The sequence below is a fragment of the Salvelinus fontinalis genome, chromosome 2 (genome assembly GCF_029448725.1).
Source record: "Salvelinus fontinalis isolate EN_2023a chromosome 2, ASM2944872v1, whole genome shotgun sequence".
Classification (NCBI taxonomy): Eukaryota; Metazoa; Chordata; class Actinopteri; order Salmoniformes; family Salmonidae; genus Salvelinus; species Salvelinus fontinalis.
Window position 1 is genome coordinate 81,824,671 of NC_074666.1, and position 12,797 is coordinate 81,837,467.

At 42.7% G+C, this 12,797-nt stretch overlaps 1 protein-coding gene across 2 annotated transcripts in view; it reads left to right on the forward strand.

Moving 5' to 3' along the window:
* Positions 1 to 7,369: 7,369 nt before the first annotated feature.
* The window catches only part of LOC129828810 (rap guanine nucleotide exchange factor-like 1), a 31,196-nt gene continuing 25,768 nt past the window's right edge, over positions 7,370 to 12,797 (forward strand). Inside the window, exon 1 of one of the 2 annotated variants that reach the window (XM_055890033.1) lies at positions 7,370 to 8,653. In XM_055890033.1, the coding sequence (XP_055746008.1) occupies positions 8,272 to 8,653 (382 nt within the window). In that variant the 5' untranslated portion in view covers positions 7,370 to 8,271. The remainder of the gene's footprint in view (positions 8,654 to 12,797) is intronic. The other variant, XM_055890042.1, reaches the window with a different exon arrangement.

Below are 12,797 nucleotides of genomic sequence, written 5' to 3' on the forward strand. Positions count from 1 at the left end.
CCCAAGGTCAGTCAAGGTGAAGAGAATAATTTTAGGTATGTGACAATATTTTACAGTTGACAGTATTGGTGTAACTTGAAGCTACCTTATACCTTTCCCGAGCTATCCATTGCAGCCATACCTCTTTCAAGCACTCCTGAGGTATCAGATAACAACTTGAGCTGCACCTGCTAGCTAAATCGGTGGATTTTTGACAGCAGCAAAGTTTCTGGAGGGTCAAGTTAGGAATTAGCCCACTGGACACAGACGTCAATTCAACATCTATTCCACGTTGGTTCCACTTATTTCATTGAAATTGCCCAGTGGGAGGTTACCTGTCATAGCGAGACAAATGTAAGGCAGCAAAGGGGAAACAGCACTACAGGCAGCGTAGGATAAGATGATGTGACATTTTCAGGCTATCTGGTTATTCAAGATCAGCACACCATTCACAGCGGATGTTGTGAGGCTTTTGGTCAGCGATGATTCACTCTCTCTTTGCATCTTGTGAATAATATTAAATGTTTGTGTGAATTAGAAACGTCCATGTATTCAGACTGGACCAGTGCATTAGTAATGCATCAATATAACTATTCAATACGACTTCAATACAACAGACTATTATGAAACGTCCCACCTACACGCTCTATATATAATCAAAAGTATTGTGAAAAATGCACTAATATGTGTATTAAAGTAGTACAAAGTTAAGTATTTGGTCCCGTATTCATAGCACGCACTGAGTACATCAAGCTTGTGACTCTACAAACTTGTTGGATGCATTTGCTGTTTATTTTGGCTGTGTTTCAGATTACTTTGTGCCCAATAGAAATTAATGGGAAATAATGTATTGTCATTTTGGAGTCACTTTTATGGTACATAAGAATAGAATATGTTTCTAAACACTTCTACATTAATGTGAATGCTACCATGATTACGTATATTTCTGAATGACTCGTGAATAGTGAGAAAGTTACAGATGCACAAATATCATACCCCCTCCACCTCCTGTGGAGAAGGAGGATGGAGAGAAGAAACAGAAAGCCAGGGCTGAATGGATGTGGAAGTCACAGGAGGTTGGTGGCACCTTAATTGGGGAGGATAGGCTCGTGCTAATGGCTGGAGCGGAACAGGCGGAATGGTATCAAATACATCAAACAAATGGTTTCCAGGTGTTTGATACTATTCCATTCGCTCTGTTCCGGCCATTATTATGAGCCGTCCTCCTCTCAGCAGCCCCATGTGGTGGAAGTACAGTACAGTACAGTATACCGCATCCTCATTAAGTAACATGACCTTGTGACCAAGGGCAGTGCTTGCAATCACTACTACGCAACATAGCTCTGCATCATAGTTTTGTGGTCAAACCTAGTCTCCATAGTTACCGACAGGAGTTATTGTTTGGTGTGAATAATTTTTAATTCAGGGCATTTCTGGAAATAGAGCAGTAAGAAAATGTATATGTTATTAAGAAAAGCCCAAAATAAACTTAGAGGAACAAAGTCTTAAAGAGGACGAGCCCGTCCTTCTCTTTTAAAGAAAAGACTGGAATTTCACGATAGACTGCTAAACTCCAAGGTCAGTCAATTCAATGTCTATTCCACGGTGGTTTAATGTAATTTCATTGAAATTACTTGGAAACTGTTGATTCAACCAGTATGTGCCCAGTTGAGTGAGTGAGTGTGAGAGAGAGAGAGAGAGAGAGAGAGAGAGAGAGAGAGAGAGAGAGAGAGAGAGAGAGAGAGAGAGAGAGAGAGAGAGAGAGAGAGAGAGAGAGAGAGAGATTCCACTCCTGTGTCAGTGATGTGGGGCAGAGGGGTTTCCCTGAGACAAGTCACTCAGTACACATGTTACCCATCCCTTCCCCCATCAACATGAGCTTGGCATATTGCCAGCGGTGACGGAAGGCTGTGGTCTCTGTGTGTAAGCGCTCCTGTCACTCACAGACAGGAGCTCGGGAGCTAGTGCCTTGTGTCAATAGAGACAGATAGTGGGGTTGAGCTGAAGGAACCAGAGACAAGGATGAGGTCATTCCTCAAGGAGACCAGACAATCAGAACTATTGTCTCAGGGGGCTTGCAAATCCATGCACGATCCCACAGCTAAAAACTCAACTACATTGTGGTTGGTTGTGTGCGAGGTAGGCTTCACTACTACTGTCAGGCACTGTCTTGTTTGACATTTTATAGCGGGACACACTGCTTGCCGTTCACTGCGAAGAAATTAACTGATAACTTTGGCAGCTATTAAGATATTTCTACATTGCCTCATTGTCCAGGCAACAGCCTGAATGAGCTAGTATGCAGTAGGTTGTGAGAGAAACGATGCCCCAAGTACATGTTATTGAGAAGAGAAGCCATGCTTTTCAATATCCCCAGCCATGAGCTCTCTTACTCTGACATGTGTTGTGTGGCACCTGTGTGCTCGCTGTTTGGAAAGACCTCTTGCATAGGCATGGAGCCGGATCAGTCAGCCGCGGGTGGCTGGAATCGGATCCCGAATTTACTCTGAAACAAAGTATTGAGTATGCGGAAGCTCAGAGTGAGTATACAGTTTCCTCCTGCAGTCCAGTTGATCAACGAGATGGTGATGAAACCATAAGCGACACCTGATAAGGTTCCATTTCATCATGAGTGCCTCGGCTGCTGGTTGCTGTTTAAGCCTCACGCTCTGTTGTTCTCTCTTCATAGCTCCACTCATTTTCTTATACAAACATGATTTAATAACTTAATTTGTTGCACCGAATAGGCTACCACAATCGATATCACTCAATTGGGGATTCCAAAAATACATCCTGAATGATTTTCAATCACAAGCCACAAGTACTGGAGTAATGAAGTCACACGCAACATCAGTAGTAATCAATGACACTACTACACAGGCCTACTACCACTGACCTTTATTTTCCAATCTTTTAGCAGTCCTATGTTCTAGTAGAATCAATATAGTGCTTTCACTACTACTATTCAAATGGCCGTAGTCGGTTTAAACAGAGCAAATTAAATTTGAATGAAACTTAACCAAGAAAGGCTTTCTCTGAAATAAGGTCAAATAAATTGCGCTTAGATGAATAATTAATCAATCCCTGAGTTATTTATTTAATGAACTACTAAATCTAATAAGTGAATGGTGATTTTAATAATTGATTCATTGGCGTCCATCCAACCCCTAACTTCTTCACACACAGTCTGTTAGGCTATGCTCTTTCTTTGACGCCTCAGCCCTTGCAATATGAATTTATTCAATTCTTTAACATAACGGCATATTTGTTACCATGTCCATCGTACCTCACTGAGCTGAAAAATAACAACCCAATAATCCGCGGTGCATTATATTAGGTGCCTGCCTTGGAACCATGTGCTCTTCTGTTATTGTCACTGGTTATGACTGCCACCTGCCCATATAGACAGCACCCATCCACCCACAATTAACAATGGGCCATTTGAGCAAATAGGCATATCCACAACCAAATAGGAGATAGAGCAAGACGACAGCACAACTGACATATAGAACTGTCTTGTTCTACAACGGACTTGTAGAACTGTCTTGTTCTACAACTGAGATATAGAACTGTCTTGTTCTACAACTGACTTGTAGAACTGTCTTGTTCTACAACTGACTTATAGAACTGTCTTGTTCTACAACTGACTTATAGAACTGTCTTGTTCTACAACTGACTTATAGAACTGTCTTGTTCTACAACTGACTTATAGAACTGTCTTGTTCTACAACTGACTTATAGAACTGTCTTGTTCTACAACTGACTTATAGAACTGTCTTGTTCTACAACTGACTTATAGAACTGTCTTGTTCTACAACTGACTTATAGAACTGTCTTGTTCTACAACTGACATATAGAACTGTCTTGTTCTACAACTGATTTATAGAACTGTCTTGTTCTACAACTGACTTGTAGAACTGTCTTGTTCTACAACTGACTTATAGAACTGTCTTGTTCTACAACTGACTTATAGAACTGTCTTGTTCTTGACCGGTGTGTATAAAGGGTTAACCTGCCATACACGTGTGTTTTCAGCAGGGCTCTAGCCTTTTGGGGACCCTAAGCAAGATTTGGTTTGAAGGCCCCCCTCACCTTGTGGGCAAAACATTTTAGTGGCCCCCCTTTTGACGGCAGAGAGAAATTATTTACTGCAAAAGTTTTTCAGTTTTAAAGCTAATTTCATAAAATTCTACACATTTTGCCATGTTCATTTTGAAAAATATTTTTGGTGCTTTTTTCACAAGTATGTGGTGAATTTTCAAAACTAAGAAGAAACTCTAAACCCTATCTTATGTTCCGAACCTTTGATTGAGCATTCATTGGGGTTTCACACATCGTTCATGCGAAATCAAAGTTGTCAGTAAAATACCATCAGAACATTTAGTGTAGTGACCAATACATCCAGAGGCGATTTTAGCAACTAAATCTTGGTGGGGCAAACTCCCCAGAAATGTTTTAGATGCATGCCAGCAAACCCACAACACTACACTAAACAATACATTAATTGCACTATAACGATGACAAACGATGCCCACAAACTGTTAAAAACATAGCTGATATGGCTGACTTGCTTAAACAAATGTGGTTTCTACTGAAAATTGAGATGTACAAACTATGGCATCAGGGAACGACGAGCGGATAAGAGGTAATCCATAATTTCGATTAAGACATTAACGAGCGAGCTAGGACGGACGTTGTCAATATAACTATTTGTTCAGCACTTTTGAAATGTACAACGACAGAATTCAGAACATGGGCCGTTCTTTCAGTATTCTAACCATAGGATAAAAAAAGGGGGCATATAAGCAGACAATGATGGCTCTTAGAATAATTACGTTTCTCTAAAACAGGCTATCGGCTACATGTGCACCACCAAGTCAAAACAGTTATGAGGGGGAAAGGGACCAAATTATTAGGGTGAGGCACATGGGCTACTAACGGCTTACTACACAACATACACTTAGTCTCACTTTCTTAGCTACAGTATATTTATCTCCCTGGCATATGACATAATTTATGCAGCAGCATACAATACATTTTTGGACTCATCTTGTTGTGATGTGCTCACTTTGACAGGAAGGTGGGCAGCGGTCCTTCGTGGGCACATTTTGTCATCAAAGTCTGGCATTCTCAGGATTTATGGCGCTTTCAAGAGAACTGGGAAATAGGAAAAAAACAAGGTTGAATCATGACGTCTGTGATCTTCAGGTCGGAGCTCTAAAAAGAGAATTCCAGAGTTGGAATTCCGAGTTAGAGGACCGTTCAAAATGTATTTTCCAAGTCAGAGCTAGTTTTTTTTGAGTTCCCAGTTGTCTTGAACTCAGTGAAGTCTGAGAATTCCCAGTTCCGAGTTTCCAGTTGTTTTGAACGCGGCAGAAGTCATGCTGGATTGACAGCATGGCCAATGTATTCAACCTTTTCTGGCTCATGGCATGTAAATATTTATCCTTTTAAATTTAGAAAAGAGACCCATAAACCCAGATTTGGACCACACATACACTCCATTGAATAGCAGGCTAGTGATTGCTTTGCAACGCTTACAGTTAGCCATTGATTCCTTCCAAACCACTCATTGTTATATTTGCGATTTCCAACTTGTGTTTATGTCCAATGGCCAATGAGCACCGATACGTTTTATCTGTAATTTCTCTTCATATGACAAGGATTGAAAAGAATTTGCCAGTAGATTGTTGACTTGATTCATGATGACTGCTAGCTGAGATTTTGAAAGTATAATGTTGACATGATCAGTCCAATCAAAGCTACAGTAGATATGTGATTTGACATCATTTTATCTGTGGCCAATGACCTTGAGCCTTCTTGGATGGGCACTTCCAATGTAACTCTATGGCAGCACCCAAGGGGCTTGAATTTTCTAGCACACCCTGTAGATTTTGCGGCCCATGAGTGACAGAACACAGAGCCAATCACGGCGCAACTAGAGAACATTACCAACTCCTACGCAATGTATTTTCAGCTTGCTGTCCCACCACTACAGAAAGCACTGAGCTAGGCTGACACACCTGCATTTTGGAGCTGCCCTTTTCAAGAAATAAAAAAAGAGACCATGATTGTTTTTAACTTTGTTTGCAAACTTATATGTGACACGTATTAATGCCAAAATAACAATAATATATACTTTTTTTTGCTAAACATGTGGGCCTCTCCATTTAGTTATTTTAACAACCATTTAATCCAACAGCAAAAAATACAAGGTACACATTTCAAAGCATATTTTTGAAGCACTGAATAGAACAAATAGAAGATGGTAAACATACACTGAGTATACAAAACATTAGGAACATCTTCCTAATATTGAGTTGCACCCCCTTTTGCCCTCAGTACAGCCTCAATTTGTCGGGGCATGGACTCTACAAGGTGTCGAAAGCGTTCCACAGGGACGCTGATCCAAGTTGACTCCAATGCTTTCCACAGTTGTGTCAAGTTGGCTGGAATTCCTTTGGGTGGTGGACCATTCTTGATACACACGGGAAACTGTTAAGCGTGAACATCGCAGCAGCGTTTCAGTTCTTGACACACTCGGACGTGTGCGCCTGGCACCTACTACCATATCCGCTCGAAGGCACTTCAATATTTTGTCTTGCCCATTCACCCTCTGAGTGGCACACATACACAATGATAAAAAATAAAAAATCCTTCTTTAACCTGTCTCCTCCCATCTGGCTACACTAGTTATAGTGTATTTAACAGGTGACAGCAATGAGGGATCATAGCTTCCAACCAGATTCACCTGGTTAGTCTATTTCATGGAAAGAGCAGGTGTTCCTAATGATTTGTGCACTCGGTGTAATTTTCCATACAGTATTTGACTAACTTGACATGCACCATAAAACATGTTTGTATCCAATGGCAGGTTGTGAGCATGTTGAGAAATATGTCAGTCCTACAGTTTCATTGTCCTTATACAGGACGTAGGACAAATCATCAGAAATAGAGGTATTGTAAAGTAGCTATTGTAAAAACGTTGTTGTATGCCATTTCTGCTCCATGCGACATTGTACAAGATCACCGTTTCTAAGTGACTTGTCAACTGATACAGTATCACCTGTTTCTCTGCTTGAAACGTACACTTAGTACCCAGTTGGTAATTCAGCCATGATTTACTACAAGTTTAGATAGTTGCGTAAACTAACTTATCAATCAAAACATTTTTAGCTGACATGGGCTAATTGAGTGATTGTCAGTGACTGACATAACTAGAGGAAGAATGCTGATGCACAACTACATTTCGAAATTGCCCCTTGTGTATATTACTATTCTAACCCTAAACAGTAAGTTAAGACCCCCCCCCCCAAAAAAAATGTAAGTTTGTTTTTGTTGGTCGTGGCCCCCTAGCGGCCGGTGGCATTAGGCGACCACCTATATCGCTTATGCCTAGAGCCGGCCCTGGTGAGCAGCTGCCATTCAGCGGGCACTGAGGAGCACTGACGGTAACCGCAGATGAAGGAAGGAAGGGAGGGTGTGGGCGAGTTGATATAGCAGCGGTCCCAGCACATGCACACACCCGCGAAGAGTTTGAGTGAAAGAGAGAGGGAGGGAGTGTGTGTTTGTCCACACAGAGCTCGAACCACTGCATTCAAGAAGCATTCAAACGGAGAAGGGGAGAGGGAAACGGCTGCTACTTATCTGAACAAGCTTCCACACATACGGAGGAGCCGAGGCCATTCCCACTGGCGATATTACTGCAGTAGATTGCTTTGACGCCAGCAGCAAGAGATACCTCATGCGGCAGAGACGCGTCGCATTTGTCGGTGGTAAAAAGCTACTGGGGCGCCTATTTACCAACCCCCGCTGTTATCCTTATATTTTGTTTCAGTTTATCTCATTGTACTCTGCTGAGAGTGTGTTTATCCGGCACCTTGCGTTCGTCATCCAGTGTATTTTGGCCGCTGCTTGAAACTGACAAACACTGTTCATTGACGCGCCCGAAACGTCTGCAGAGGTGGAGGAGACGCCAGGGAGCGGTTGTTGTGGAGCAGGTTGGGATATTTTGCGATAAAAGCTACTCAACCAGACCGTGCAGTCGTGTGTGAGCACGCTTTCGCCGATGTCGATAGACTGCTTCACAAATCGGATTTTTACACTGCTCTTTTAAAATCATGATTTGACAAATGGGTTAATTATCGCCATGTAAGAGCTTACTACGAAGACTGGTCAATAGAATTACGCATGGATGCTTGTATAATGTAGTCACAACGTTAGTTCCTGCAGAGGTATCCAGTTAATATCAATCACCATCGAAAGAAAGCCTTATTGCGCTATTGTATCAAAATGCCGGCGGGAATGAAGCCCCTGGAAAAGTTTTTGAAGAAACAGACAACGGCGCTCACTCGAGCTGGTGGCTTTGGGGAGAAGGCGACTGGCACTGGCACTTCTCGGCGGCGAGCCAGCCTGTCTCGGGTGGTTCCGTTTTTCAGGGAAACTTCTCCAGAGAGCGGTCCGGCCAGGGAGGTGTTCAGCCCGGACACTGAGGAAGCACCGTGCTGGCCCTCGGCCACTGCGGACATTAGGAGCCCGTCGTTGTCTAGCGATGAGCAAAGCTCCGAGGCGAGTCTGGACACGAGCTGGACCCCGCTGCCTGCGGACACACCGGACAACCTGGCGCTGGCGCTCCTGGACAGTGTGGCGGGCAAACGATATGGCAACTGCACAGGTAAATTGACCTTGTCAATCAACAGCATTTATACAACACAGTGCACCCACCTATTGGCCTGTGAATCATCACACTCAGTGGTTTGACTAATGCCTCAACTGTTTCACACCAAGTCATGGTGTTCTTGCGTTTCACTTTTGCAAATTAGCCAAGCAATTCACTTGTCAAAGGAATGTAGCCCATCCAGGAACCCTAAACTACCATTTGGTCCTTGATTAGGCTATATCCTAGTCTATAGGCCTACATAGGCTATTGAAAATAACGAAGCTTTAGTTTATTTTCTCCTTTTTCTCATAACAATAACATAAACCCCAAATACTCAGTCAGTGATCTATGCCAGGCTGTAGAATTAGGGATTAGGCGGTGGTTCCGTCCCATCATTGCCTTGTTATATTATCTGATTCAAAGGTTACATAAGAACGTCTGGCCTCATTTAAGAAAAATAAAAGCCTGTTATTAAAAGGGATAGTCCAGATGTTTCTCACCCCTCAGAAAAGAAGACCTCGCCAAATGAATCATATTTACGCTTTACATTTGTGACACTTAAACCAAAATCGAAACTCGTCCAAAATCTAATGTATAGCCTCTAGGGTTCAGGTTATTCAACAAAAACATTTTGATTGAGCTCATTTGCACTTGCCTATTACAGTAGTAGCATTTCTTTCATATGGAATCTGTCTGCTTCATAATCAGTCATGGAGGAAAGCGCTAGTCTTCGCACATTGGTTGCTGAGTTTGTGCACTTATTTATTTATTTCTAAAAACGAGGTCATGATTCTCATCCTAAAAGACAATGTTTCTGTTGGCAGCTAAAGAGCGGACGATACAATGTGTTTTATTCTGGAGTGGGCCTTGCGTGGAGCGTCTCAAATAGAAGCAAGTTCTACTTTAGCGCTTGGCTACGCAGACGCTCGTTCACGCACGCGAGCTGTATGGGTGAAATGATTAAATAACATGTATGTGTACATTTTTATTTTGCAACGCTCGCTTACGCAATGTAGCCAGTGAGGTTTGCATGTAATGCCTCTTAAAGGAAAGGTATTCTTAAACTGAGTCAGATTACGTTACTGAGTTTGGGTAATCCAAAAGTTAAGACTACTGATTACAATTTTGGACAGGTAACTGTAACGGATTACAATTAGAAAGCAACCTACGCAACGCGGAGCCCAGATTTGTATACACTGTAATATAGCAACCATAAACATATGTATGTGATGGGTTATTGGAATGGTGCCAGAGAAGATTCCCAAGCTGTTGATGTTGTTGAAGTAGGTTAGTGGTTATAATGTGATTTATTCCTATCCTGTGGGGGATGGTTGGTGAGTGATACACTGCATTAGATGACACCACCGCTGTCAATATCTACCTTTGAGTGAAGCCTCCAGTGTGTCCATTTTTACTATGCATCTCATTGTAAGTTATTCCCCCCACTGCTTATCTCAACAAGTCATGCAGTAACAGGATTTATTAACAGAGTTTTCCAAGGTAGATTGCCAAGGCTTCCTGTGTAACATGCAGATTTTCCTCCCAGCCAATCCTTGAATTCTGCTCAATTTATCTGTTGTGGTGGTTGGTGCATGATGTGGGTTTCACACACTGTAACACAATTGCCAGATCTCTCTGGAAAATCCAATAGATTTATGAAGTACGACTGTGATGTGCTCGTCAGGCATTATTACAGGCAACAATGAACAGATCAATAGCATATGATCAGGAAATGTCTCAGAATGAACACCTGTAATTTACTGTGTGGAGGACACATTGAGACCTACTGTTTAGTGATAATCCACATCAGTTCCTGTTGCTCTGTTGCAGGAGGAATCTGCTCCACCTAGGTTCATATAGTGCATAAGGGTTCAATGTACCTCCTGTAAATTCTCTTAGAACTGTTCTGCTTGCGGGCAACCATCCCCCATTATGCGTTACAAAGCCAGTGTACCTCCTGTCCTATGACCCCTTGACCTCGCTGACCTGCTCCCCGGGTCATCCTGTATGTTCTTGTTAAACTGACTGAGCGTGCTTGAATTCCTCTCTCTCTCGCCGCTGTTGGTTTTCTGTCAATTTCCCCCTACAGCATTTTACAGAACAAGACATATCTCCACTGCATCATTCATAAGAAGAAAGAAGCAACATCGCAGTGCTAGAGATGGAATTGGCTTTGTAGGGCAGCCAATAGTCATGTTTGAAACGGCAGATGTGATTACAGAATGTATATCTGATTCCGAATGAATCGAAATGGGAGATTTGAGTGATAACTGAGTTGATGTTTAACCTGATCTATGTATGCTTTGAGTTTGACAAATAAATACACAGCGGACTTGGTTGGCGTACGGCTGAAGAGGGTTCATGAGAGTTCATCTGGTGCGTTCCAAAAAGTCACTTTTCTGGTTGACTTTTATTTGTCTGACTCATTTTTTCTCTTTGATTTAATTCACTCCAGCGGACTGCGTTGGTGTTATAAACACTTAGGGAACTACGACCGAGATGTTTTAAATATGTTTAATCTCGTTTAACCTGTTTCTTGGAGGGCCAAGCTCGCTGCTGTTTGGATGGGGATGTTCTGGAATATGTAAAAAAAGCGTGGCTAATCCAGGATTAGTTAACAATAGCGGACCTGCCCACCCTTTCATGTGGAGCAGAAATTAATCTTTGGATTATGGATCTAGGTTGGATCTTGATCCTGCCTTATAGTCAAATGTTTCTAATTAGGAAGTGTGTGTGTGTGTGTGTGTGTGTGTGTGTGTGTGTGTGTGTGTGTGTGTGTGTGTGTCTGTTGGATGCAAATGTGTTTATGGTGAAACAATGTCAACAAGGTCCACTACGACCCGAACACTGCATGCTCCCCATCCTTATGACCCCCTGTCTCACACACTCACACACTCATATGACACTCTACCTGACAGACTTGAGTACTCCGCACCATATAGCATTTTACCACTGCATACCACAGTGCTCTCACAGAGATACTATGCACCAGGCTGTCCATATCAGCAGTCCCAGATCAGTGTTGACTGAGTGGCGCTCCAGATGAACACCATAAACCCTCTGAGTCACTGCCCTCTGCTTGCGTGTGTGTGTGAGAGAGAGACACAGTGCCGCAGGTAAAGAACAGATTATAAGCATTTTGACAACCCCTAAAAAGTCCCGTCCTTTCGAGGTCAACGGCAACGCTCTTATGTAACCGTGTTTACCTTGTGGTTTCATTTCTCGTCCGACCACGCTATTGGTTCTAGCACCAGGCGTGTTGAGGCAAGGCTTAGGCAATTTGTAGCTGTGTACAGTCTCGCAGAGTTACAGTGGAAGTCAAGATCAAAACAATCTGTTAATGAAGCCATGTCTGACTCGTGGTACGTGTTACAACTTAGGAAACCACGCGTCTACAGTCCATTCCCACTATTGTTGTCTGATAAATAGTCCAAATGAAAACAGATGGATAGACTAGCATCATAATAAGAAAGAGGGGAATTTTCCACTCCACATCCTGTGTATTTGGACAGTACACATTCTTAGTATACTGTAGCATTACATGTAAAAGCACGGAACTAAACAGGTAGTAGAGATTTAGACCAGTCACCCATGGGTACAATAATGGGTTAAAATAGCTATGGTTGATACAGACGAGGGGGTCAGGGCAGTGGAGATGCAGCAGCAGCAGCTGCTTACAGTGCAGAACAGTACATGGCTGGTTTGTCTTGCAGAATGACGAGGACTTGGGGGTTTGATGTTGGCTTTGAAACACTTGCAATGCAGAGGGAACCCGTCTTGTATCAAGCTCCACATCAGTTATTCACAAAGCCAAGTGGGATGTTTAAACTAGTCTTTGACTTTGCTTGACGCTCTCTCATTGCTTTGCATTCCACGTCCAGCGACGCACTCCTTAGGCAGTTGCTCTGAGACTCTGAGCCACGCAGCTGAGAAGTCTTGTGGAACGAAAGGGAGCGGAGGAAAAGGGACTAAGTGCAGAGAGAAAATGTGATTGCGTTGGGCTGTGTGGGAGGGATTCTGATGATTCTTTTATGGAAAGAAAGAGGGATTAAAAGAGAAGCGGCTGCCTAGTGCCCACTCCTTTTGGATGCTTTTACATAAGGAGAGGAGGGACGGCTGACCCTCCTCTGCCTCCTTCCTCTCTACATGCCTGCACTCT